Source organism: Syngnathoides biaculeatus, chromosome 17 (genome assembly GCF_019802595.1).
Source record: "Syngnathoides biaculeatus isolate LvHL_M chromosome 17, ASM1980259v1, whole genome shotgun sequence".
In the NCBI taxonomy this organism is placed as follows: domain Eukaryota; kingdom Metazoa; phylum Chordata; class Actinopteri; order Syngnathiformes; family Syngnathidae; genus Syngnathoides; species Syngnathoides biaculeatus.
The window spans coordinates 11,954,411-11,976,257 of NC_084656.1; the positions used below are offsets into that span (position 1 = coordinate 11,954,411).

At 40.4% G+C, this 21,847-nt stretch overlaps 2 protein-coding genes across 3 annotated transcripts in view; one reads left to right on the top strand and one right to left on the bottom strand.

Annotated features, from left to right (window-relative positions):
- sppl3 (signal peptide peptidase 3) overlaps positions 1-12,590 on the bottom strand; it is a 91,399-nt gene extending 78,809 nt beyond the window's left edge. Inside the window, exons 1-2 of one of the 2 annotated variants that reach the window (XM_061800730.1) lie at positions 12,555-12,590; positions 11,305-11,405 (exon numbers count right to left, since the gene is read on the bottom strand). The gene's annotated coding sequence lies outside the window, so the exon portion shown is untranslated. The remainder of the gene's footprint in view (positions 1-11,304; positions 11,406-12,554) is intronic. The other variant, XM_061800727.1, reaches the window with a different exon arrangement.
- slc5a1 (solute carrier family 5 member 1) lies at positions 8,144-18,511 on the top strand. The gene is made up of 15 exons (XM_061800724.1): positions 8,144-8,302; positions 9,409-9,480; positions 9,553-9,657; positions 9,783-9,842; positions 9,930-10,034; positions 10,745-10,850; positions 13,467-13,547; positions 13,786-13,994; positions 14,547-14,682; positions 14,747-14,854; positions 14,921-15,071; positions 15,161-15,329; positions 16,976-17,191; positions 17,269-17,368; positions 18,065-18,511. The coding sequence occupies exons 1-15, from the start codon at positions 8,165-8,167 to the stop codon at positions 18,277-18,279; spliced, it is 1,971 nt and encodes a 656-aa protein (XP_061656708.1). The 5' UTR covers positions 8,144-8,164; the 3' UTR covers positions 18,280-18,511.
- Positions 18,512-21,847: the final 3,336 nt, after the last annotated feature.

The following is a 21,847-nucleotide window of genomic DNA, read 5'->3' on the forward strand; positions in this document are numbered from 1 at the left end:
GACATGATCCCAGATTTTCCTCTGTGCCCCCCTGAGTAGTTTCCACAAATCCACCTACCTTCTCCTTGGGTATAGATTGCCTGGTGAGGAAAAAAGAAAGTTGTATTTGCCTCAGTGTGTTGACACAAAGAGCTATGATAGCATTTTTGGGGATCCTCTGGGCTCCCTCCTGTTACTACCACATCCTCTGAACGTCTGCCATGAGCCTAATGTCCGCAGCGACCCATCCTAACTGAAGCTGGCATAACTTCTGCCCTTTCACACCCTCTGCCTCCCAGACCATGAGTGTCACTCTGATCTTCCTCTAGACAGAATCAACTAACTGTTCATGAATTCTGTTATAGCTACCGTTGTCTTTGAAAAACAGCTTTCCGATTCACAGAAAATCAATAACCTTGTCAAGCACTCTTTGCTCTGTTTTGTTGGAAATATGATTAAGAGTAACAATCCATTGGTCCAGCCACTGCCAAACCACATTTTGAATATCGTGATTCTGATGTGAGGATATCTGATTTTGTGAGGCATATCTATATTTTTTTTTTTTTTTTTTGTAATCTTCAGAATTTACCAATGGATGTAATTACTCCAATACGTAAAGTCTTTGACTGAAGAAGCAGGGTGTCAAGGGCAGAGCACCGGATAAGACCCAAATGCACGACTCCAACAACAAGGGGCTGTTGAACAAGGGAAAGTTCAATTTCAGGCAGAGGTCAATACGCTCGTAGGCAGTCCAAAAAGGCAACAGTATCCTAACCCTAACCCTTGTGAGGCAAAAAGGCAACGTCAAATAAACACATCAGGGTCTAGCTTACTACGAATCAATGACGAGGAACAAGGAATGCTGGACGTGATGACGGGGTAAAACTGGCAACAGACAGAATGAGACACGAGGTTTATATGCATGGTGTAATTAGCGAAGAAAAGGCACAGGTGGGGAGGCCGATCCCAAGAGCAGGCGAGCGTAAGGCAAGGGAATGACCACACCCATAGCACAGGGTAGCTTGAACTCCACGTCATGAAATCTCTTGCTCGTATACCATAATTATCTCGAAGAAGTAATCAGGATTCTGCAGCCGTACTCCCTTAGAGCTGAGTGACCAGAATACCAATCCATTCTCCAGATATGAAGACTGAATTTTGAGTTGTTTGCATTCAGTATGCAATATCCGTGGGAAATAAAATCCTGTTTTAATTGCATAAAAAACACCGCTGCAAACATTTCCCAATAGCTTTACTATTTATCACAAAGATAACAGTTCCTTGGTATGATTCATTTATCCCTGGTGCGGTGCCATCCCCTTTCAAAACACATAAGTTTAACAGAGCAATCTAACCTCATGTGAACAGCATTTAAAGTTGGGCCATTTTGCCCATACTAGTCCATTTTTTGTCTCCCTTACGGTATGTCATCACACGATTTAACGTGTATTTCTGAAAAGACTTTAGCCTTATTTTAATATCCTAATTTCTTGGAAAAAAGTAACTAAAAAAACAGTCATTTCATTTGTATTTTTTCATTGGCAGTATTTCTTCAATACTTTAGTGACATATAAATAGAATATTTATATTGTCACGGAAAAAGTCAATGTTCCAATTCACAGTTGTAGTACCAACACTAAACAGAGCAAACAAGATGGTGAACAGTGTTAGCTTCCAGCTTGCTTAAGGCTAGTTGATTTTTTACACACAAAAAATAACTCAAAAGGTCATTTCAGTTCGTTCCTGTCATTCAGTGGACCCACAGTCAAAAAATAAACCATAACTAATGTTCCTATGTTGGTAACCAGTTCGTCTCCAGCAACTCGTTTAGTAGTATTGAGACTAAGGCTGCAAGAAATTTGGAAAAATTGCAAAATGCGATAATGTGGACTATTCAAATGATGGTATTACTTCAGATAAATAAACAAACACCAAAGGATACAATGTCGTTGTTCCTGCCAACAAAGATCCTAGACCATGAGTACTTACAGTACATAGAGATACTGTGGAAAAATGTGATTATTTAAATTCACAAAAATATGGTTTAACTGAAAATACATTTCTGGCTATAATTTCATGGCAACACAGTTTATCTGATCACATGGCAGAATATCCCTTTCTTCTTCTTCTTTTCCTTTCGGCTTGTCCCGTTAGGGGTCGCCACAGCGTGTCATCTTTTTCCATCTCAGCCTATCTCCTGCATCTTCCTCTCTAACCCCAACTGCCCTCATGTCTTCCCTCACCACATCCATAAACCTTCTCTTTGGTCTTCCTCTCGCCCTTTTGCCTGGCAGCTCCATCCTCTGCAGCCTACCACCAATATACTCACTCTCTCGCCTCTGAACATGTCCAAACCATCCAAGTCTGCTTTCTCGAATCTTATCTCCAAAACATCCAACTTTGGCTGTCCCTCTAATGAGCTCATTTCTAATCCTATCCAACCTGCTCACTCCGAGCGAGAACCTCAACATCTTCATTTCTCCCACCTCCAGTTCTGCTTCCTGTTCTTTCTTCAGTGCCACCGTCTCTAATCCGTACATCATGGCCGGCCTCACCACTGTTTTGTAAACTTTGCCCTTCGTCCTAGCACAGACTCTTCTGTCACATAACACACCAGACACCTTTCGCCAGCTGTTCCAACCTGCTTGGACCCGTTTCTTCACTTCCTGACCACACTCTCCATTGCTCTGTATTGTTGACCCCAAGTATTTGAAGTCGTCCACCCTCGCTATCTCTTCTCCCTGTAGCCTCACTCTTCCCCCTCCACCTCTCTCATTCACGCACATATATTCTGTTTTACTTCGGCCATTCTTCATTCCTTTCCAGTGCATGTCTCCATCTTTCTAATTGTTCCTCTGCATGCTCCCTGCTTTCATTGCATATCACAATATCATCTGCGAACATCATGGTCCAAGGGGATTCCAGTCTAATCTCATCTGTCAGCCTATCCATTACCACTGCAAACAGGAAGGGGCTCAGAGCTGATCCCTGATGCAGTCCCACCTCCACCTTAAATTCTTCTGTCACACCGAAGGCACACCTCACCATTGTTCTGCTGCCATCATACATGTCCTATCCCTTTAAGGCCACATATTTTACCAAACCAAGTTTTTCTAGGATTTGGGAGGTCATACTGGCTCTGTAGTGCCTCGGTAAATATATGGAATATGAATTCAAATTCTCCACGCATTCCTGTGGCACATTTTTCTGTCGAGAGGCCTGAAATCGGGTCGTTGGAATTTCTTGAGCTTATCTATGTCACTAGCGGAAGACATCCACCTACTTCTCCGCCCCCAAGCCAATGCTGTGAACATAAACACAGCTGCTCTCATAAGTAGTGAGGATTAGGTCTTCTACGTGGAAGAAAAAAGAAATCAGGTGGTCTGAGACAAATATGAACAAAGTGGGCACAAAACTGGGTCAAACAGACGTAGCTGTCAGAGGGTCCTTTTCTGAGGAAACCAAGGAAAAAAAAGGCCAAATATGTCCCTTAATAACAGGACTCTTGAAATAATCTAAAAATAATAGAAATAATTTCTATCCATTCATTTTCCAAGCCGCTTGTCCTCACAAGAGTTGCGTGATTGCCAGAGCCTACCCCAGCTAACTTTGCGCGAAAGGCTACACCCTAAACTGATTGCTGGTCAGTCGCAGGGCACTTAAATGACACAATGCATCAATAAAACTCTACAAACCTTGCTACAAATAACACTAATGATGTTTTTTTTCTTGTCCAAGACTACAGCCAAAGAAGCTGGCTACCATATTGGGGATTGACCCCATGAGGTCAGGTTCATTGGAATGACAAATTGACCAACTGTTTCATTGCTGCTGTGATTTTTTTTTTAAATTCAGTTTAATACAAATGTGACAATAATGACAAATGTTAAACGACATCCTCCCTTAATGTTGAAAATTCTCCTTCACAGGGAACAATTGTGTTAACATATCTGCCACAATGCGTGGTGGTGATTCTTATCAGTGTCTGCTGCCATCTACTTGTCACTCTTAGTTACAAAAAAGATTGACCGGTGACTCGTGATGTGGCTCCTAACCGGGTAGATATCCATATATGAATATATCTTATTAAAATAAGTGATGATTAATTTAACGTGGTTTCACTTTATTATATACATATATATTAAATTCTGTTTTAAAATCACCATGCTGATGTATGCGCCCTCATATAAGAGTGAACACGACGGACATATTAAAAATGGTGAATACGATGGCATATTATTTGCAAGCTTTCTATCAATGTTACAGCCCTTGCTCAAGATAACCTGTACACTGGTGAACGAACAGACACCATTCTTAAGAATTAACCACCTAAGTTTGATATTTGAAAATATTTGTTGTAACTGAAATTAAGCTATGTTGACTGAATGCTGCACTACTCACTACTTCCTGTACATGCGACAGATCCTTGAGCACCTTTTCCAATTCCTTCCCTGTGGAGGGCACTATTGACCACTGCACACTCCAACAACCTCTTTCTTCGACTTCTCAGCCTGCTTTGTTTTTTTTGCACATTTACCCTTGGAGCATGCACTGGCATCATTACTGTATTTGTTGTTTTCCTTTCAGCTTGTCCCTTTCGGGGTCGCCACAGCACGCATATATATGTTTGGCACAATTATTACGCCGGATGCCCTTTTGACGCAACCCTTCTCAGGGAGTGGAGGCCCCAGTGGGATACGAACCCACAACCCCTGGTTTACCAAAACAGTGCTCTAACCACTGAGCTACGGGGCCTCCATTATTTCTGTATTCATCATTGTAAATCTGTTAGACTATCATTTTGCATGCCTTGCACACATAGTTCTGTTGCTGATCAGTATTGCTGCAGTACTGCACATCTTACATTAAGAGTCACTGCAATTTGTAAATTTTCTGTCCTAAATACATTTTCAATTGTTCGTCCATCCATCCATCCATCTATTTTCTTTGCCGCTTATCCTCACAAGGGTCGTGGGAGTGCTGGAGCCTATCCCAGTTGTCAACGGGCAGGAGGCAGGGTACACCCCGAAGTGGTTGCCAGCCAATTGCAGGGCATGGTGACAAATTCTGTGTTTTTTAACATACCTGATTAATAAACATGATTGTTTTTCTTTGCAGTGCTAGGTGTGGTATTTTGGCCACTGAAAACAAATTATGCCACAATATCTTTCTCAAACTTTATTAGGAGTGTTTGGTTATTGTTTCATAACTTTATATCAGTGTATGATTCCTGTTTTCCTCAGTTCATAATTGTTGGTTCTCAAATCCTTTTTCGGAATTTTCCCTTGACATGCAATGAACTTCATGTTTAGTTTAAGGTGGCAGGTTAAAAATTAGACTTCTGGGTAGTGATGGCTCTCGGAAAAAAAAAATATTCCTCACTCTGCTGTTGGTCTTTGTCTTTGTCCATCTCTACAAACTGTTGAAAACCAGGATGTGTTGTGTTCTTAATAATGTGCCGAGCTCTGCTGAGGCACCGAGACAAGTAAATGTCTGCCACGGTGCGGAAAGGGGAGCCAACGATTTTCTGTGGTGCTTTGTTTGTCCTCTGAAGCTTTGTTCTGTCTGCTCGCGTACCAGATGGAGACATAGTACGTCTGCAGGCTCTCAATGGATGAGCGGTAGAAAGCCAGCCACAACTTTGTGTCTGGGTTGTTTTCCCTGAGGACTCTCAGGAAGTGGAGACGGTGTTGAACCTTCTTGATGATCACTCAGATGTTGTCTGTCCAGTAGAGGGCCACAGAGATCAGGGATCCCAGAACCTGAATGTGTGGACTCTCTCCACACAGTCGCCGTTTATGAAGAGTGGAGCCGGTTCAGTTCCTCCTGAAGTCCACAATAATCTCCTTTGCTTTTTTAGTGTTCAGTGTCAGATTGTTGTCTGAGCACCAGGTTATGAGCTTCTGGACCTCCTCCTTTTGAGATCAGTCCATCCACTCTTTTATGTTGTCAGCAAACGTGAGTATGTTTTTATTGTAGACTGAACTACAGTCAAAAGTGTAGAGACAAAACAGGAAGAGGCTCACAACGCGCCCCCGTGGTGAGCACCTTGCCTTGTTCCAGCAGCCTCTCTGGGATTCACAGCCAGGAACACACGCCTTACATCGTGCTCCTGTACAGTAAGTGGAGAGTTACTGAAGCCTGGTGGGTGTGGGGATGTTGTGTTCTCAGGTCTACAAGCTTCCCCTTTTTTCCTCCAGAGGTAATGGTCATTATGGTCATAAAGCTCCACTTTAATTTCAACAGACAACGTGACATGTTTCCAGAAGTTAAGATCTTTGTCTTGGTGTTTTTTTGCAAACAGTAATCTGTCTTTTTTATGTTTCTTTAGGAGTAATGGCTTCTGAGTGACCTTTCAGACCATGTCGGTGTGGGACTCATTTCACTGTGGATAATGACACTTTCTACCTCGCATTTTCACAAGGTCTTTAGCTTTTATTCTGGGCTTCATTCGCACATTTCAGACAAGAACACGTTCATCTCTGGAACACAGAGTCCATCAACTTCCTGAACGGTGTGGCTGGACATTCCCATGATTTTTATACTGGCGTACAATTGTTTGAACAGATGAACGTGGCACCTCCAAGTATTTTGAAATTACACCCAAGGACGAACAAGACTCTACAATTCGATCAATGCAAGTAAAAAAAAAAAAAAACTAAAAAGTTTTTTTCCCCTCTGGCAATTAAGTCATTAAATTCTTGATCAGTGAACCTACTATTTATTGCCTTGTGCCATTGTAGTAACACATCCTCACATGCTGCTGGTCCGAATCAGTATTCGTATTCGTAATAGATACGCTAGATTATCACACAATTTGTCACTTAAGACTGCTCCCTTTGCACAATTGTCATTGGACTGGTCTATAACGGGAACCACAAACGGGTAAGGGCACTCTGTAGAAGCTTAACATAATGTGGGGCAAAAACGCACTCTTACATGGTTTAAATGAAGAAGACTGCATCTTGCATATCTGTGGCTCTTATAATTAACAGTTATGAACTGTCTGTCTCTTGTTCTTGTTCTGAATGTCGACTGCCGGAGACAATTTCCTTGTGTGTTTTTACACACTTGGCTAATAATGCTGATTCTGATTTGACTTCAGAGTGAGACAAAAATTAAACGTGTTTTTGCACAGTGTATATAAAACTTTGCTTTCAACTCTAAGAACAGGAACAGCAAATTCCAGTAAGTAAGGGAAGGGCAAAGTCAAGATTTGAATCCCAAACATCTGAACTGTAAAGCAGAAATACCAACCTCTAGGTCACCATACTGTCCATTTAATGGTTGAGGCTTCATCTGTGTGAGAAAATTAATCATGCATAATATAATAGGGAGGTCATTGATGGTACAGTAGTACACACGCCTAACTTTGGTGCAGCGGGCGTGAGATAGATTGCCGGTTAGTAATGGTATTGATATGTACTGTGCGACTGACTGCCAACCAGTTCAGAGTGTAGCCCGCCTCTAGCACATTATTAGCTGGGACGGGTTCTGGCACTCCTCCGACCCTTGTGAGGCTAAGTAGCTTGGAAAATGGACATGGACAATAATTAGCATCTACGGAATCAACTGTACCAAAATGTCAATTTCCCTGTGAAGTGAATGTTAATTCAAAGTCATTGTTTTTTGATTCACGAATATTGCTGAGCCTTGAGAATAAACAACCCAATAAAGACCACAGAATGCCTCTCTGACTAGTTTCTTTAATCCCTTTTTACTTATTGAGAGAGTGAGTTTTTATTGTTTGTCAAACAGCAGCCAAGTGCAGATCTAAAATATCGTTTTATAATGGCATGATAACTGATTTGTGAGTCTTCATTATGTTTTCCTAAGGTGAAAAGAAACTGGCCGCTGGGATTTATCTGTAGGTGCTTTGTCTTACAGGAACTCTCAACAAATAGTTCCTCGTGTGTTGATGATTAACAACATATTTGCTTTTAGTGAACACAATTACACAATGAATAACAACTGAATAACTGAATGCAAGGTTTTTACTGGCTTATTTGACACGTGGATTTTTGCTCCATTATCACCCCCAGCTCTCCAACTCCCACCATAAATTCATCCAAATGTTACCAAGCCAGACGCCACCCCCTGCGGCACTGAATGGTTAAAGGTGCGTAGGTGACCGGAGGTCCTTCAGTCAGTCACTCGTGTGAGGGAGTGGTGGACAACTTCAACGATGTCTGGTAACTACTTTGGCTTTTCTTTGCTGAGGAGTGATGCCAGAAACAACACGAATCGGGTGGCCCTCAACAATGCTGCTGATATATCTGTCATTGTGATTTATTTTTTGGTGGTCTTGGCTGTTGGAGTATGGGTGAGTTGTTGAACCATTGGGGTACCTCTTTCTCGGGTATGAAAGTCGTCACCTGTTCTGTTTTCTTTTAGTGTTAGCTGAAACCTAGACCCAGATATAAAAGTAAACTAGCAATGAGATTCCCAAACTGTGGTGCACTTACACCTGGGGAGTACAAGTAAGCCTTCAAAAAGTGACATTAAAAGATTAGACACTTTGTTTTTCAAGAGAGCCTTTATTAACTATAAGCTGTTTTATTTCCCCTTTTCAGATTTTGTGCAGGGGAGAGAGGGTGCATAATAGGAGGTGTGTTGCTTAAAAAAATGAAAGCAAGATTGTTCCACTCCTCAGACACACAGTTGGCCTTTTGTCCATGTGACTTTATGATAAGGCTTTGTTTAGAATTTTTTTGATGCTATGTGCAGAGAAGAGGGGTTTTGCCAATTCTAGGAGGAAATATATTGTAGTGATCCCTCTGATCATTCCAGGAATTAATTTCTAGATAAGTATCATCAGACACCGAGGGAAGTCATATAATACCACGAAAACTAAGCATAAATGAACAAAATATTAGTTCCAGATACATGCATCGACACTGCTCTTGGACATTGAAGCAAATCCTAGTCAGATGATCACAAAATATAAAAATGATAATAATAATCATCATAAGACTGTGTTCCATTCATTGATTTTTAGAATGATTCAGAGGGTTTGATTCCCAGTCTTCACATAATTATGAATGGAATCTGTCTGACATCCACCACACGAGCTACGTACACTTGAGTAAGAGGAAAATGTTTCATTCCAAAGATAATGGAGAATTTTAAAAAGTATTGTAAGCATATAAAAATCTGTTGAATATTAGAGTTATAGTTTTCAGTGCTGTAAACGTCACTGCACTAGTATTGACATAGCCAATATTTTGACTCATGTAGCTAAATGAGGGCACAGTGGCACAGCTGGTTAGAGCGTTGGCTTCACATTTTTGAGGATCGGGGTTCAGATCCTGGCCCCGCCTGTGTGGCGTTTGCATGTTCTCCATGACCATGATAATGAATGACCACTTCATCTTTTAAACACCATAACTGGGGAAAATAAACAGCATGTTCCAATCCATCTGTTTGCAGGCTATGGTCCGCACCAACCGCGCCACTGTAGGTGGCTTTTTCCTGGCAGGCAGAAGTATGGTTTGGTGGCCGGTGAGACCCCCGATTTTAAGTCTCTTGAAGGTGGAATTATTTCTGAAATAATAACAATTCTACCTTCCAAAGATCGGTGCATCCCTTTTTGCCAGTAATATTGGAAGTGGGCACTTTGTGGGAATTGCCGGGACCGGTGCAGCCTCAGGTATAGCCATTGGTGGATTTGAATGGAATGTGAGTAAATTATGATTTTGAAACAATTATACAGTATATATATATATTCACACATACGCACACACATTTGTCTTTCACTCTATTTCGTTCATTATAATTTACCATATACACTATTTTAATTTTAGGCTCTCATTGTGGTGGTCATCCTGGGTTGGCTCTTTGTGCCAATCTACATCAAAGCTGGGGTAAACAGGTTAACTCTTTTGCAAATTTAAACAAGATGTGTTGAAAGTATGGGATATCACACAAAATGGGATTTTTTTTTTTCTAAGGTAGTCACCATGCCTGAGTACCTGAAGAAAAGGTTTGGAGGGGAGCGCATTCGCATCTACCTTTCCGTGCTCTCCCTCCTCCTATACATTTTCACCAAGATCTCGGTAAATCTGCAAAAACTGTCTTTTCTTTGCCACTTTATTACTTACATCTGTACAATGTAAAGCACGCAAATGGGGCAAATAAACCTCCCTCTGTCTTAACTTTAACAAAGACTTATGAAAATTAACAAAGTATAAAGTCCTAAAAAACACCACGTTTTTTTTTTTAACATTAGCCATTGTTATGCAAGTGTATAGTTAATCCTTGTTTATAGTCAGATGTGAAACAATAAAACATGCTTTTCTTTGACAAAGTAACCATGTGACTACACATACACACACACACACACACACACGATGCAACGTTTGGTATCATATTGTCACCCTTGTGACCCAGAAAAATATCCACATAAAGTTAATAATTTGATATGTTCGGAATGGAGCTCTAGCAAGATGTTACGCATTCTGGCACAACAGAAGTACATGTGTTGATGTAAGTGTTAAAAAATAAGAAAAGACACAAAGTTAATAATTATACTCAGAGCTGATGTCATGCATGGGGCTGGTTAAAAGTTAGTGGGTTTTTTTGTCCTTATCTTTTTTATATATTTGATATATTCTTCCAATTTAGAATTGTCTAACTCCAGGAATGTTGCACTTTAAGGGTTCCACTGTATTGTTGTAATAATTCAGGAAAAAGTGACATGTATGATAAGATCTAGTCAATGTTTTCAATTGATGTGATAATTGAAAATAATTTTCTTTCCATTCAGGCAGACATGTTCTCTGGGGCCATTTTCATCAACCAGGCCTTGGGTCTGAACATCTATCTAGCAGTCGTGGCATTGCTTCTGATTACGGCATTGTACACCGTCACAGGTCTGTCCTCCCGGGCTGCATTCATTTCCATCTCAGGCCACACATTACAAAATAAATACATAAATGGGGATGAAGTCTTCCCACAGACCTGACACCCAACCCATTTGTCAGTGGCATACTTGGTGGTTATTGTTGCTTATAGCACAGAATCTGGAATTAAAAGCTAGCCTTATGAAGCGTCTCTGCTAGTTGAAGAGAGCAAGATCTTAAGACAAATGTGTTAAATAACGGAACAAATATTAATACACTGATTAAATACCCTTCATATTGGAAAAGCCTGTGAATGTGATGGTTGTTTTCAGCCCTGAGGTTCTGGGGTGACTTTGGATTTTTAGTTATCATTTGAGGATTGTTTGGAATGCTAATTTAAAATTTACAAGAAGTAAGAATAAAATCCATAATAGGCTACATAAAAGCCATCATGGTGAAATAGTGGTTAGCACATTTGACTCACAGTTAAAAGGTCCACGGTTCGAATCTTGGCTCCAACCTTCCTTCCTGCACGTTCGCCATGTGGTTTGAGTGTTTTTTCCCCAGGGACAGGTTGGCTTCCTTCTAAAAATATGAAAGTTAACTTCACTAAAGACTACGTCCAAAGGTGTGACCGTAATCAGAATACAGTGATACTTTGAGACACGAGTGACTCAATTCCAGAGTTTTTCATGATAAGAGCATTTATTCAGGTGAATTTTCACTTGAGAAGGCAAACTTGTAATACGAGCACTTTCCAAACAACACTTATCTATACAGACATTTTCTTTGCCGCTTATCCTTACAAGGGTCACGGGAGTGCTGGAGTCTATCCCAGCTGTCAACGGGCAGGAGGCAGGGCACACCCTGAACTGGTTGCCAGAGACAAATAGCTGCACTCACAATCACAGCTCGGGGCAATTTAGAGTGTCCAATTAATGTTGCATGTGGGAGGAAACCAGAGTGCCCGGAGAAAACTGACGTAGGCACAGAGAGAACATGCAAACTCCACACAGGGAGGGCCGGGATTGAATCCGGGTCCTCGGAACTGCGAGGCCAACGTTTTCCAGCATCTCCACCGTTCCCACTCATATCTAATGTGTCATTATTCTCAGTATACTGTATAATGATTTACTTTCCTCATGTTGTTTACAGCTAGTGCTTTGTATTTTGTTTGATTGTTTTCTCACTTCTTGCTTAAAAAGTCCACTGTGACATAGTAAAACAATTCCAGCATAAAAGGGATACAGATCCTCCTTTTCGACCTAATACTCGAACAAGACATTAATATTATGATATATATATATATTTTTAAAGATACACGAGTGGTTTAATGGTGACAGTAAACTCAGTTCAACTCACTTAACAATAAACATCACTTTAACAAATGAACATTTCATCAAAAAGAAAGTTTTCAAGCTATTTAATGGCACTCCCTGTTGGCGTTTTCAGCAAACTAATAATAAAATAAAGAGAACACTACGTTCTGTTTGTAAAATAACCGCAGCTTTTCTTTAGGTAATCCGTTAGCTTAATGCTAACAAAAAAACAAAAAAAAACGACCAAATGAATGGCGAACTTCATCGACATGCTCACGGTTAGTAGCGACAGTTGCAATTTTTTATAAGTTTTTAACAAATGGATATTTGAATGCCTATAGTGGAACGACCACCACAGTTAATAAAATATTATCCACAAGCATACAAAAAAAAAAAAAACATTACAGCAACTTACTGAGTTGTCAAATAGCCGATGAAAACGAAGTCGTTGCTTTTGTTTTGTTTTGTTTGGTTTATCAGCATCACTAGTAGCGCCTCCTGGTGGCCAAAGCTGGCACACCAGAAGGCGCCTGATGGATGAAAAATTAATTCCCAAGAGTGCTATTTTCCCTTATTATTTTGCCTGATCTGGGGAGTGGGTTGGAAAAGGAGTAGAGGCATTTAATTTATTTTCAGTGTGATAGATGGTTTTAAATAACAGGTAGGTGAGTCTATACTGTGGTATACAGTATTTGTCTATTTGTGTCATGCACCCAGTCAGCTAAATAGAGATCAGCTCACGTGACCCTCGTGCCATAGTGCTATAGAACAGGAGGGGAGTTGATATGCAGTACTGGATTAAACTGAATGTACTGCAACAATAAAACGATTAACTAATTAATCCATCCAATATATTAATATATTTAACGACCATTTGCATGGCTTGTGGCAGTTCATATCGTGATGCATGAATCTGTGCTACAGTCCTAGATTTACATCTGGCTAGTTAAATGTCAAGTTTTTCCGCAGACAAAAAAAGAAAAAAAATCAAATACAACAAAACAAAACAAAACAAAACAATTGAATGATTGAACGCACAAACAGCATTTAAAACAATAGAGTTCATTCCAGCCTTGTAGGTAAATAGGACTGCTGATTGCCATGGTAAACACATAATATGATGTATATGTATTATTTTTTCGTTTTTTGTATTATTCTTTTATCAATCTTAGATGGTGCAAGATTTTCAACCATTTGGTTATATTTGACCAGTGGGAAATATCACTCAATAGCTATTATACAGTAATGCTTTCAACATGGTGTAGCAACGGTGATAAAATTCATTGTATATCTATTAAAAAGTATAACGTTGTGTTATATCCTTCAGGTGGCTTGGCTGCAGTGATCTACACAGACACCTTACAGACCATCATCATGATTGTCGGATCATTCATTCTCATGGGCTTCGGTAATATAATTTTTTTATTGATCCATTTTAATGAATATTTGAAGAGTTTGTTTTCAAAACGCGACAAAGGCATTTTTTTCAGATTTACAAAACTCGCGCCAAACCACTACCATTCGGAGCTGGATAATTTTGGCGCGAGTTTCGTAAATCTGAAAAAAATGCCTATGTCTCGTTTTGAAAACAATCTCTTCATTTGAATATCCTCGCAATGGTTAATACAGAAAGATCCGTTTTGCAGCCTTCAATAAAGTGGGTGGCTATGAAAGCTTCCAGGAACGCTACATGGAGGCCATTCCCACTATCACAGGGAACGTCAGTGAGAGCTGTTTCAAGCCTCGGGATGACGCCTTCCACATTTTTCGGGACCCCATAACAGGAGACTTGCCGTGGCCAGGACTGGTCTTTGGACTCACTATTCTAGCCACGTGGTACTGGTGCACTGATCAGGTCAGTCATATGCAGAGCGGCGCTACTTGCAGCACAGCTGTTGTCATAAAAAAAAATAATAAATAATAAATATGCCACTTTATCTTATCAGTAATCGTTTTGCCCGAGCAGAACTAAATAGCACACTTTATTGGTTCACTGTGGTTGTATATAATTTGCTTCTATGTACTTTGACTCACGCAGATAACATTAGCCGTCTTTTACTACTTTTATCTACTCTCTCCTGCGTAACAAAAGACTAATGTGTTTTCACTGCCATGTCATCGTTGAGCATAACTATTAAACACATCATTGAACCTCACGGAAAGATGTTCCGCTCCAGTTTTTCAAAGTCCACTGAGGTGGGCCTTCATCACTGACCTCCATCAATGATGTTAACCCGATATTTTGTATTTTGTCAGTGTTTTCATGAAGCCTTTGGAGCTGTTATAAGGACTGAGCTTTTCGCGCTTTTTAAAACTCGCTGCTATTGTTGAGTATTCTTAATAGAGTACTGTTCTGTCCCCCCCCCCCCCCCCCCCCACCCCCCCCCCAAAAAAAAACTGTGTGTAGGTGATAGTCCAACGTTGCCTGTCAGCCAAGAATTTATCACACGTTAAAGGTGGTTGCATCTTATGTGGCTACTTGAAGCTGATGCCCATGTTCCTTATGGTTTTCCCTGGGATGATCAGCAGGATCCTCTACACGAGTGAGTGATGCTCATGATTCGACACAAATTTGGCCAAAGCAGCTGAACAGTGCTGATTTTGCAGAGGAGGTGGCCTGCGTGGACCCGGATGAATGTGAAAAATACTGTCAGGCCAGGGTGGGCTGCACCAACATTGCTTATCCCAAATTGGTGGTGGATCTGATGCCCGACGGTGGGTAGAGGAGGACCTCGCCTCGTCCTCGTCGTCTGTCTTTTAATCCAACTGGTGCATTTTCAGGTTTGCGCGGTCTCATGCTGTCGGTCATGCTGGCCTCTCTCATGAGCTCCCTGACCTCCATCTTCAACAGTGCCAGCACTCTCTTCACCATGGACATCTACACCAAGATCCGTCGCTCTGCGACTGAAAAGGAGCTTATGATCGTCGGCAGGTGAAACATACGCTGAACATAAACCTATGCTTATTGTTCAGCTTCATGGTGCAGATTCCCGACTTCCGCTGTACGCGTATTTATTGCAGGGTGTTTATTGTGATTCTGATTGGCGTGAGCATAGCGTGGATCCCAGTGGTGCAGTCGGCTCAGAGTGGTCAGCTCTTTGATTACATCCAGTCCATCACCAGCTACCTCACGCCGCCCGTGGCTGCCGTTTTCATTTTGGCCATCTTCTGCAAGCGAGTCAATGAGTCTGTGAGTCCCCACTGCGCCATTGTTCGTTCATATCATTTACCAGAAGCTTGGAAAAACAGCGAGGTGAACTTTGATCTCTTTATCATGTTAAAGAATGACTATGCAAAGGTCCTTGCTTTTGTCAAAGCTTCCTATTCAATGTTGTGTAAGGTGGTGACGTTATGCAAGCCGGTGGTGAGGGATCTAAAATGGGTTTTAAACCCTTTTACAACAAGTAACAGAGAACAAACAAATTTAGCTGCCAAAGCCGACATTATGACCACCATTAAAAATATTGTAGCGGAGTAGCGTAGATGAGGAGGAACAATTAGAAAGATGGAGACACGCACTGGAAAGGAGAGGTATGAAGATTAGCTGAAGTAAAACAGAGTATATGTGCATGAATGAAAGGGGCAGTGGGGGAAGAGTGAAGCTCCAGGGAGAAGAGATAGCAAGGGTGGATGACTTCAAATACTTGGGGTCAACAATGCAGAGCAATGGTGAGTGTGGTAAGGAAGTGAAGAAACTCGTCCAAGCAGGGCGGAAGAGTTGGTGGATGGTGTCTGGTGCTATATGTGCCAAAACAGTCTCTGCTAGGATGAAGGGCAAAGTCTATAAAACAGTGGTGAGTGCACTGAAGAAGAAACAGGAAGCAGAAATGGAGGTGGCAGAAATGAAGATGTTGAGGTTTTTACTTGGAGTGAGCAGGTTGGATAGGATTAGAAAGGAGCTCATTAGAGGGACAGCCAAAGTTGGATGCTTTGGAGACAATGTTAGGGAGAGCAGACTTTGATGATTTGGACATGTCCAGAGGCGAGAGAGTGTGTATATTGGTAGAAGGGTGCTGAGGATGGAGCTGCCATGCAAAAGAGCGAGAGGGAGACCAAAGAAAAGGTCGATGGATGTGGTGAGGGAGGACATGGAGACTGTGGGTGTGAGTGAGGAAGATTCACGAGATAGGCCTGGATGGAAAAAGATGGCCCCTAATCAGGACAAGACGAAAGGAAAAGAAGAAGAAGAAGAAGTAGTGTAGATGAGGGCGAGGTTTCATTTTCTAAATATTATTGTCTGACATTCTAAGATGCAGTTTGAACATTTAAACACTGCGCTTAAATGATGGTTCAAACAAAATGTATTACATATAGACAGACACATTTAATCCACTAACACAGTAATACGCTTAAATATTTTTAGGGGTGATACCACTACAGGAAACTGTATGCGTACTATAGCTTTCGACTCACTGAGCCAGAATAAGAGCAAGCCTCTCAAATAATGACATGCTTAGCACCATGATAACCTCACCAGTTTCAGTATCAATCATTAGCTTTCACGAAGCAAGAAAGATAAAAGCCGTATTGTTTTGATTGCAATTTGTCGGATGGGAAAACCACATAGAAACCAAGTAAACGAGGATTATTGTTCTTGTTATTCCTGTGTTGGTTACTCAAGATAAAGGTTAATTGAAGACTACATTTTTTAAAGGTGTGAATGTGAGTGCGAATACTTGTCTATATAAGTATGGCTTAGAATTAAGTGGGGACTGGTATATGGTGGACCTCTTCTCGCCCAAAAGTCAGCTGGGATATAGGCCCAACCCAAATGAGGGAAGCACTATAAAAAAAAATTGATGAACGTACGATAAAAGAACTTCTTTTGTTCCGCAGGGTGCCTTTTACGGCCTCATTATCGGCCTCCTCATCGGCCTTTCCAGGATGATAGCAGAGTTTGCTTACGGCACGGGCAGCTGCGTGGAGCCCAGTAACTGTCCCACCATCATATGCGGTGTTCACTATCTGTACTTCGCCATCATCCTCTTTGTGATTTCGTGCATCGTCATCCTCGGCGTCTCCCTCGTGACCAAACCCATCGATGACAAACATGTGCGTGGGGTCTGATTTCATCATAAATATGGGAACGAGCGGCACGCGTCACTTTATACATCTTGTCTGGTATGCAGTTGTATCGGCTGTGTTGGAGCCTGAGGAACTCTACTGAAGAGAGAGTCGACCTGGAACAAGACGAGTGGGTGGAAAAGCGCAACACGATGGAAATCGAGGGTAATTGTCACCAGATTAATAAATCCATTACTGGGGTATTGTTTGGGCTAGTACAAATGTGTCAAACTCAAGGCCCACGGGCCAAATGTGGCCCACCTCGTCATTTTATGTGGCCCGGAAGAGCTTAAAGGCCTGAATGTCCAAAAAGAAATAGTTTAAAAAGCATACTTTGACCAAAAAATACCTATCCTACAATGCCTGTCGACTGTTACTAAGTGATGGCTCACCGTCACTACATAGCGGTGTTTCCGCATCAATGCTAATGAGTGGAATCAGGAGGGAAATAATGATCCCAAAATGTCAAGGATGAGAAAAGTTGGTGCAGATGGAAGACTGTTTCAAGAAAGATGGGAAGGAGAATACTTGTTTGTGCTACAAGGAGAAAGACCGGAATGTCTTTTATGTTACAAAACAGTGTCAGTTGTCAAAGAGTATAACCTGGGTCGGCATTTTGACACTACAGAGCTAATTATGCTAAAGCTAGCCTCGAAGAAAAGCAACAAATACCAGACTAGTATTTTTGCATTTTAAAGTAAAAATGGGTCAAAATAATAATAATAATAAAAAAAAAACATCAGTCCTGAACCATTTCATTTTTAAGGAACCTTTCAATGAGGTGCTGTACATCATAAACACATACACACATCCAAGCTCGCAAACCCATCACCTCATCTACTTTTGCTATTTTCTGTTAAGAACCACACGAGGAACCAGGCTGTTGCAAGAAGGCGCTGACATTTTTCTGCGGCCTGGAGCAAAATAACGCTACAACGTTGAGTGAAGAGGAGCAGGCCGAGCTGCAGAAGAAGCTCACCGACACGTCGGAATTGCCACTGTGGAGGAACGTTGTCAACGCCAACGCCATCCTCCTCCTCTGCGTAGCCGTCTTTTTTCATGGTTTTTACGGATAAACACACTAGTGTATTTATTCACCAACAATGAATATTCAAGAGGGTTTTTTAATAATGCCACTTGCATAACTCCCTGTGTTGACTTGCATGTTGTCCATGTAAGGTTTGTTGTTTTGTCTAACATGTGCTACTTTCAAATTCACTCATTGCTGTCAATCATCAATTTGTACAGATGCACTGACTCAGATTGCGTAATATATTAAAACCGATAAAATGTTCTTACATTACTTCATGTGTGGATCCACTGTTATTTAAAAAATACTTTTACATTTTGTGAAGATGTTTTCAAATGTAAATAATATAAATAAAAAAGAAATATTCCAATAATAAAATATTAAATTACGTGATTACAGCACTAACTCAAATGTGGCTCCAGTGTTGGTTTCTTTCAAATAAAATTAAATTTAATAAACATTTGAATTTAAATTTAACATTCAATATAAATTAGACAAAATATTTCAAACACCACCACACATATTGATGAGTTCATCATTTTATTTTTGTGGGCATCCGGTGTAAAACTGTGCCAAACAAATGTGCATTCATCTGAGGTGACACGCTGTGGCGACCCCTAACGGGACAAGCCGAAAGGAAAAGAAGAAGAAAAAGTTTTATTTGAAAGACAATCTTATTTAGAAGTACAAATTCATACATTATAACATATTTCACCCATGGATTCGCTGATAATTTGGTTTTCTTTTTTTCCCTATTTTTATCACCAAAATACAATTTAAAAAGTTAAATAAAACTGATGCAATGAAATGATCCATGGTTAAAGTTCGGAATGTATGATTTTTGTTGATTTCAGGCGACAAAAACAATACCTAATTATGTACCGTTAGAGGTCGCTGTTTTAGCTTAAACGAATTTTGTCACACTGTATCATGACGTCACTCGTGAAATTCTTGTTTTGGTCATCATTGAGGTTGTCCTTGGAACATTTAAACGTCAATTAGAGTGTCTAATTAGCAAGTAATGTGAAACTATCACGTACTGAGTGTCTTTCTACCTTGGCGCCACTTCTGGCATCCTATTTCGTCATCTTGTCTCAACCATTATGGCCTTATATGGTTAATGAGTGAACAGCAAAAATGTGTATTTCCTTATATTTTCTTCATTTCCTGTTTAACATTGACCTTTTTTTCATTTAAACATTATGGTATATTAAGGAGTGATTACACAGCCTAATGATTTCTTTTCATAAAATTTTTATTATTTATTGCTTTTATTATAGTCTGACTTGATTCTCCGAAAATAGTGACCTTTCGTAATATGATTCTTCTGTTCGTAATATGTTCGTCTTGACTGGTCGATTGCGATCGACACATTGAGCAGCCCTGCACTACACCGTCGAGAACTAATTGTTGCCTATTATTTTTCATTCCCCCCACTTTGCTCGCATTGGATTGCAAGCTTCCACCACCGTTCAGAGATAAATTCATAACCATAATGTAGACCGCTTCTTTCATACATTGACTTTACTGTCCAAAATATGTCAATTTATGTCTTCCAATGAATGCAGTTTCTTGTTGAGGCCCATGTAGACAGCTGCTTCTTCACTTTAACAGTTATCCTGTCTGTGATTGTAGATGTGCCTGCTGAGTGGTGGCTTGCTCTCCCCGATATGCAGTATACACTGTGTACATCAGTGTATTATTCACTGCTCTTGACCGCATATGGTGTACTTGATTTTAGCTCTAAACCTATAGCTGTAGCGATGGTTATTCAGCTCTGCCGTTTTTTTCCCCCAATCGCTTTTTTTTTTTTTTAAAGCTACATACTAAAGGTGTGCTCTTGCAAACAGGTTCAACACGATCTGTTAAACTGTTGTGCAACATCCTTCCTAAATATTCAAGGGAAGTTACACGGTCAGTACGTACTGCAATAGCAAAAAAAAAAAAAAAACAAAAAACAACCCAACATGTAATTCACATTCAAATTCTGCAAAATGTGCTGCAGCACTCTGATGCCTTCTTGATTAATTCATCATTCTAAACACTCATAAATACTTGATTGAGTAGAAACATGTGCAGGGGCCTGATTTGGAGCATAGCATGCTTGCACCAGACAACACAAGCTCACTGGATGAAATAATGACGAGAGTTCTGAGAAGTACTTATTGCGACAAAGACAGCGTTGACTTCCTGAGGTGCACAAAAAAAAACAGACTAAGTCAAGATGTTGAGATTTCACAAACATATTTATCTTCTGAGTTCATTTTCTCATTACCCTGTGCCAATTAGCTTGACAGGAAGCTGCAGGACTGAACAATAGGAGGTCTCATGGTTTATAATATACACAACGGCGAAGGCTTTTTGTAAGTTATGTAACTAAAATGATTTATGATATATTTTCTCCATGGATCTGAGGATTGTTTTTTTTTGGGGGGGGTGAAAGCTTAGAGAAATTGTATTATTATCGGTGTTATGCAATATGAAACAAAGCTAATAAAAATGCTGCCTCGAAGTTGGCTGCTGAATATATTTATAGGAAATAGGACAGAGAAAAATAGTGTTGGAGAGTATTAGAGTCAGTGACATGGACATATTAAAGCCTGTTCTCACTTTAACTGTGAGCCTCTCGTGGCAATGAATTACAGTATGTTGGTACTGTGATCACAGGTACGCTTGTAAATGCTTTTGTGTTTCTTTCAGTGCATTATGTTTGAAATTATCCATTATATACAAATTAAGGCAGGGGTTCTCAATGCATCGATCGTGTTTGACCAGTCGATGCTGGAGTAAAAAAGAAGACAAAACCTTTCATACAGAATGGAAGGTGGATTATTTTTCACAATGTCATTTTCAAAATGAGTTTCCCTCATCTGCCAGTGTACTTTTGTAATACCAAAGACGGGAAATGTGTTGTGGCATGTTCAAACTGTTTATGGAAACTACGACACTGACATTGCACTGAAAAGCAAGCTGAGAATGAGAAAAGTGAACGAACTAAAATCCCAATTGGCCGCACAGTAGTCACTTTTCACACGATATAGTTCAACATCGAAAGCCGCTATCGATGCATTGTTCGGGGTTCATCACATCATCCATCATCCATCCTACAAGTTCTTCCAAGATGGAGAGATGGTAAAAGAGCCACAGATGACTTCCGATCTTTAAAAATAATGCGGAAATATTATCTTCACTAAAATCTCTGCAGCTGTAAAGGAGTACAATTACACGGCGCTGTGAAGCCATGGCTAATGTCTGGAAGTACATCTCAGATTGTGTTTCTCACTGCAGTTGGATGAATCCACTGACATGAGTGATACAGCCCAAATGTGCATTTTCATTAGTGTTGTGTTTAGTGATCAACAACGTCAATTTACAAAAAATGTTCATTGTTATGTTGTGTTGTGCAATATTGGCTCATGCGGTCATCCAAGGCACACAAACATACATTTACACATAAAGAATCCTCAATATAGTTTAAAACAATTATGTTTTGCATATTTGTGGTGGGTAGATCTTTGTGACTTTGTCATTCTATTTCATCATTGCTTATTCTAAAAAAAAAAAAAAAAAAAAAGACGTCCACCCCCACCCCCTCCCCCAGGTCGATCGTTTAT